This window comes from Eretmochelys imbricata, chromosome 27, assembly GCF_965152235.1.
Source record: "Eretmochelys imbricata isolate rEreImb1 chromosome 27, rEreImb1.hap1, whole genome shotgun sequence".
In the NCBI taxonomy this organism is placed as follows: Eukaryota; Metazoa; Chordata; order Testudines; family Cheloniidae; genus Eretmochelys; species Eretmochelys imbricata.
Genome location: NC_135598.1, coordinates 11,072,110 through 11,078,592, shown reverse-complemented (window position 1 = coordinate 11,078,592; position 6,483 = coordinate 11,072,110). Strand labels below are relative to the sequence as shown.

The 6,483-nt window shown below is 57.7% G+C and overlaps 1 protein-coding gene across 1 annotated transcript; it reads right to left on the bottom strand.

Annotated features, from left to right (window-relative positions):
- Nucleotides 1-5,149: 5,149 nt before the first annotated feature.
- Nucleotides 5,150-6,262, bottom strand: SP6 (Sp6 transcription factor). Its single transcript, XM_077806546.1, has one exon. The coding sequence runs from the start codon at nt 6,260-6,262 to the stop codon at nt 5,150-5,152; it is 1,113 nt and encodes a 370-aa protein (XP_077662672.1).
- Nucleotides 6,263-6,483: the final 221 nt, after the last annotated feature.

Here is a 6,483-nt window from a genome sequence, read left to right as displayed (position 1 = left end):
CTGCCGTCAGATGCTCCTGTGCTGTATCTACCTACGGGATACTCTTCCCCCGGGGAGCAGAAATTCCCCCACGACCACCCAGCTGGGGATCAGCTTATGCCCAGGTTCAACGGCACCACCCCAGCTGGCTTGGTATTTCAGGCCTGTATGTTCCTCACCTGGGCAGCCCCCTTGCAGGGAGACAGTGGGCTAGGAGACGCTTGGACTAGCCAATTTTGGAGCACAGCACCGGCAAGCCCCTCCTGAAATCCCCACCTTGCAGCAGGCTGGGCTGGCTGTGGCAGGCGGTGACCTAGTGAGCAGTCTCTCCCCACCCAGTTTTACAGCCTTCATTGCCCCATAAATCAAAGGCCTGATGGGAGCGGCTGGGTTCTGAGCCATCCTAGCTGCAGGGAAGGAGGTGGCGGAGTGGCTGCCTAAATCCCCTACTTCCACTGGTTTCCCTTCCAAACTGTTCAGCCGCCCTGGGACAGCAGAAGGCCGGCATGGACCTATCCTATATGTGGCTCTTTGGATCCAGGAACCAATTCAGATCTCTGCTTTAAAAAGTGGGATCGCCCCCAGCCACTCCAATGCCTTCACCAGCAGAAACCAGGCAGGAGCAATTCTATTAGGGGAACAGCAATTTTGCCCAATATCGATGGAGGGGGCAGGCCAGATGTGACAAGCTGAGCCCAGATGCAAAGGAATCCACCCCAACTCCCAAAGACCCTCGTGTTCTCAGGACCTGTTTGTAGGGTGCAGGAGGGAGAGATCAGACAGCACTGCTTCAGAGCTCCCAGGGGATGCCCCACATCAGCTCCAGGATGGAAACCTGTAGCCATAAGCATGTTTAAACTGTGGTCACTGCTAACAAAGTGGTCAGGTCACCCAGCCCAACTCTCATCAGCTTCACTGGAAGATGGATCAAGCCCAGAGGATTTGTCTACACTGGGACAGTCAGGAAAACTAATCTGAATTAACTTTTAAAGTGGATTAGTTCAACTGCATTAAACCTCTGTGTGGATGGCCTTATTCAGAATTAATTTGATTGAGCTTCATTCATGTTTAACTGATGCACTTTAAATTCACACCTTTCATTAATCCGAATTAACTACTTTCCTGAATGTCCTTTTATAGACATGACCTAAGAGGCAAAGTTTGGATTCACATACAGACTTGCTCAAAGTTCAGCAGGGCTCTGGTTTACCAGAGATGGACCAAACTAGAATCATTGATGCAAACCCTACTTCTCCCAGCTCCAACTCCTGATACTGGGGGTAGGACACACAGTCTGGATCTAAACCCACATTGGTTTTGCTGCATAAATAACCAACCTAATTTGCCTAGTTATTAGCAAGAATCTAGCACAGTCTCCTTGTTACCAGCATGGACAGGGATAGACTCTAGTTAAGGTTAGAAGGTTTTTGGATTTTCAGTGGTGAATACAACTAGTTGTCAATTTCTTCCTCCATCTAGAAAGTGATTTAAAAAAAAAAAAAATCTCCACTGAAGTTTACAAGGAGGGAAATTTGAATACATCAGGAGCCAGCTGTATCTCTGAAGTTAAACCAGGGATAAACCAGGCCTGTTTTTTTTCCCCACACAGGGAGGCAGCTGTCCATCTTTTCCGCTCTCTGTTCTATCTGGTAATCCGTCAATTAATAGGAGGGTTTTATTTGTGGCGGATGAATCTTGATTTCTACACTTGTGACATTTGGTCTGAATTAGTTTGGTGTCCTAGTTGTTTTTGTTGTCCGTTTCCTGAGAGGGTAAAAATGCAAATGGAGAAGAATCTGAAAAGTCGGAATTATCTTTGGAAGAGACGGTGGGACTCTGGCTAAGCCAGCCACATGGACGGACATCAGAGAGGGAAAAGGTCCTTGACACCAGTCAAGGAAACGGTGCTAGAGAATGGAGGTCCAATCCTGCAGCCTTTACTCAGGAGTCGTTCCAACAAGACTCAAACTTGAAACATATTTAGGCTCTTTGCCCTCAGCTACCCATGAGAGGTCTCAGAATTCCCCAGCCCTTTAACAAAACCTGTCTGCAGCAAGCACAGTTCAGATCCCAGCCCAGATAGGACCAGAGACGAGCAACTGGCTTTTGAGACCAGTACTGGGGACAGCCAGCCAACTGGCCCACCAAAGATGCACATTAAATGAGTTTAGTCTCTAAGCTTCCATCCTCCCCAACTGGCAAAGCCTGGTTTCACCTTATTAATAATAATATTAATAAAATAATAATAATTAATAAAACAGTCTAAAATAAAGAGCTCGGCTCATACCCAGAGATGGGCCTGAACTTCCTCCAAACTCCAAACACTCTGGAAGTTAGAGGCTTCTTGGTCTCCAAACTCCACTCTGAATCTGGCAAATTACCCCACGTTTTAATAATGGACCAAACCATGATATTAGCTGTGAAAAATCCCTAGGCCAGATTCTTGGCTGGCATCAATCAGTGCACTCAATGGAGGGGAGCTGCAAGATGCCAGCTGAGGATCTGGCCCCCAGAATTTTGGATCTAGAGGTAGCCGTAGCTTAAAACCTCTCCCCCAATCTCCCGACAGAAGCCCAACCCTCCACTCCCCACAGTTACATTTCAACTGGCAGAAGAGCCCGTCTTACTTGCTCGAGGGTTCTGCCGACATTTAGGAAAACAATTAGATGAAACAACTACTTCATTTAAAAAAGAAAAAGTGGGGGGGGGTAGGATCAAGAGAGAGAGAGAAAAAAAGTTTCCTTCGGGATAAACTGGTTTAAAAATCAACAGTTTAACGAAAAAGCAAGGGGGAGGGGGATTTCTAGGGATGTTTCCCAACCCATCAGCTTCCACAGCCCAATTGTTAATCTAGGCATTCAATAAATATAGCTGGAGTGCAGAGCATGGGATCAGGCTCAGAGCTGCCTGGATTCAGCTTCCAGGGCAAAACAAGACCCACCCAGCCCGGCTGCTCAGGGAAAGGGTGGTTTGACGCTTCCCTCCCTCCCTCCCTGCCTGGCCCGATTGGGCCATAGGATCGGAATCTGGCTGCTGCTGGCTCCACTGGCTTTCCAAGGCAAGGCTCACCCCCCGGGGGAAGAGCGGGTGACGGACGGATGGGAGAGGGGTGGGCGTGGGAAAGGAGCAGCTGCACACGTTGGGCAATCGTACAAAGGCCGGCACGTTGCACAACTCGCCCAGCAGCCTCGGCGCAGCCCCCCCCCCGAGGCTTCCCCCTGCCGCAGAGCGCCACTCCCCACGCCCGGGTGGCTCATCGCGGGGTTTCTCCCCCGCACACCCCAGTCCCCGTGGGGCCAGTGGGTTCCCGCCACGAGAAGGATCTCTTCCCTGCGGCTCGGCCCCTGTCCCTGGGCATTGGCCTTGACTGGACTCACCCACCCCACCTGGGGAAGATTGTCCTCTGGGTCCTCCCAGCGCAGCCAAAAAGCAGGAGGGGGTAGAGGTCACGTGGCAGAGCCGGGAACCCCCTGGGGCAGACTCACGAGGGCCTGAACGTCCAGGGCCTCCACTGCTTGGGGTGACGCGGGGTGGGAACCCCTGTCCCTTTGGAGGATCATAACACTGGCTGCAGGGACCAAAAGCTGGGAGCGGGGCCGTAATGGCTAAACATGGGACCTTCTGATGGAAGGCGGCGAGACAGGAGAGGCTGAGCTACCATGGGGGTGGGAGGGATTCACCCCCGCACCTAGAGCCAAGCAAGCACAATGCCCCTGACGCTGATGGGTTCCCATCTGGGGCCACCTCGTCCCCTAAACTCCATGATCTGGGCAGCTCAATTGAACCCCGCTCAGGGGCCTGCCACCTGGGTCTACAACACAGCAGCTGCTCAGCCTCCCATGAACACCCGGGGTGGGGAGGGCAGCTCCACCTCCCCCCACCCACACCCTGGGGTAGCGCTGGGCAGGGACAAACCACGCCGGGTCAGTAAAGACCCATGGCTCTGCCCCACTGCAGCTTCGTGGCTGGGATTCTAAGGGCCGATCCCAGCTCCTATGTGTCCTGGGTAACGGTGGGGGTCTGTTCCTCTGGGGGTCCTGGGTAACGGTGGGGGGGAATGGGGGGCAAAGGGGGTGTACGGGAGGAGGAAGAGCAGTGAACCCCTCTGCTCCCCCTCTCCAGGGGGTTCTCTTTGGGGTGAGCTGTTTGGAAACTAGCCTCTCTCAACCCGCCGTCCCCTTTTGGCCCCAGACGTGTCTGGACAGGTGCAGCCGAGAGGGAAGGGCCCTCGCTGCTCCGGGTCCCGCTTGATCTTCCTTCCAAACAGCCTCCCTCCTGCCAGAAGTCGTAGCAGCACAAACCAGGGGGAGGGCGGGAGGATCCCCGAGCAAGCGGGGAAGCTTCCGCCGCCCAGATGAGCGAAACCCCCCCAGGGCAGGAGCCGGCTTCTGGGAGCTTCCCAGGCAGGGCGTCAGGGAGCAAAGGGGATCGGGCCAGGAGGGTCATTTTGCAGGGTGGAGTGCAGAGTCTGCAGCGGGGTGGGGCTGGAAGAGGAGTTGGGGGGGTGGGGGGAAGAGGGGAGAAAATGCTCGGGCTGGGGAGGGGAGGAGGTGATTGGGTGGGGGAGAGGAAAGGCAGTGGATGGGGGAGTCTGGGGGGACCTAAAACCACCCTCGGTTACAGCGTCTTGCCTGCCTCCTGTACCAGCTGAGCCCAGAGCCCAGCTCTCCAGATTCGGATTTTGCTGCTCAGAGGGAAGGGTCTGGACCCAGGGCTCGGTGCCAGGCCCCAGCCTACCCCAGAGACATCCCTCCCCCCACCACCTTGCATGGGGGAACCCCCTCCTCCTGCCCCCTACCCCCACCCCCTCCGCACAATGCCTCAACTCAGATCCTTCAAAAGAAAAAGAAAAAAAAAAAAAAAAAAAAAAAAGGTCCCAGCCCTTAACCCCTTAATGTCCTCCCTCTTGCGGTTCGGAGACCAGCCCCCAGGCCTGACCCTCCCAGCCCCCCGTGGGAGGAGAGGCCCCGTGCCCCACGCACCGAGATTGCATACTTCCCTCCTACAGGATAAATAGCTTCTTGCTCAGAGCACACCACCACGTACGCCCCGGGGCCACGGCCCAAAGCGCGGCCCCACCGAGGGAGACCCGGCGTCAGGGAGGGAGCGTCCATCCTGCGGTGACGGAGAGAGGAGGGGGCGTCTCGGCGGGGGGGTGCGGGGGAGAGGCTCAGTTGGGCTGGGTCACCGGGCTGGAGCTGCCGGCCTCGGGCTCCCTCTTGCCTTTCCCCGGCGGGTCTGCCCCACCTTTGCCCTCCCCCTCCGCTCCCTCTTTGGCCCCCTCGTGCGTCTTCACGTGCTTGCTGAGGTGGTCGCTCCTCACGAAGACCCGGCTGCACACGGGGCAGGTGAATTTCTTGGTCCCCGTGTGGGTCTGGAGATGCCGCTGCAGCTCGTCGGAGCGGGTGAAGCGCTTGCCGCAGAAGAGCCAGTTGCAGACGAAGGGCCGGTCCCCGCTGTGCCAACGCAGGTGGGCTTTCAGGTGGGAGGTCTTGGCGTAGGCCTTGCCGCAGCCGGGGATGTGGCAGTTATGCAGATGCTTCTTCTTGGCCCCGTCCGGGCACGGCCCCACCCTCTCGGCCTCCTGGCAGTTCGGGCAGCGGCACGCCGCCTGCCCGGCGCTCCGGGGCACCGAGCGCCTCGAGCTCTTTGCCCTGGCGGTACCGTCCACGGCCTGCTCGAGAACGTGCGGCTCCGGAGGCGAGGCGAGCAGCTTCGGCCCTTCCTGGCCCATCAGGTGCTGGGCCGAGGGCAGGAGGTGGTGTGGCGGGCCACAGAGCTGGGGCTCGGCGGAGCCGTACCCCCCCAGCACCGGCTGGAGTCCGCCCGCGGGGCCAGGGGCTTGGAGGCCGCCTTGACCCGGCGACAGCTCCATCCAGCTGGATCCGGCATGGAGGTCCCACCAGGGATTCACGCCGCCATCCTCGGCGGCGTTGCCGGGGTGCGAGGGCCTGAACCAGGGCTCATAGGGGTGGGCCATTTCGGGAGGCGGCTGCAGGAGCTTGGAGTACGCGCCGGGGGCCAGCAGGCTGTCACCATCCAGGTCTAGCCTCGAAGAGCCATGCAGATCGTAGCCGGGGGCGGCCGCGAACTCCACCCCGGGGCCCACCAAGGGCAGGTGCTGGAGCTCCGTGGACTGGAGAGGGGAGGGGAAGTCGCCGCCCGCCTCGGAGCTGGCGTGGGGCTGGTAGGGCTGCAGGGGCTGCAGGTCCAAGTGCGGGGAGGCGACACGCGGCGTCTCCGAGCGCTGATTGGCAAGAGAGCCGCAGACGGCCGTGAGCATTGCCGGACTCCAGAGCGGGGCCGCAGCTCCGGCAGACCTGGAGCAGGAGAGAGAGAGGGAAAGGAAGGGGTCTGAGACAGGAGTCACGCTCGTTCCCCTCCCACGCAATTAACCCTTTGCTGCTTTCCCTAGGAACTGGCCCTAGTTTCCCTTAAACTGTGGAGCTAGAGATGGGTCTGGGCCAGGTCATTGTTTCACCAGGGGCTGGGATCCTGCTGAGC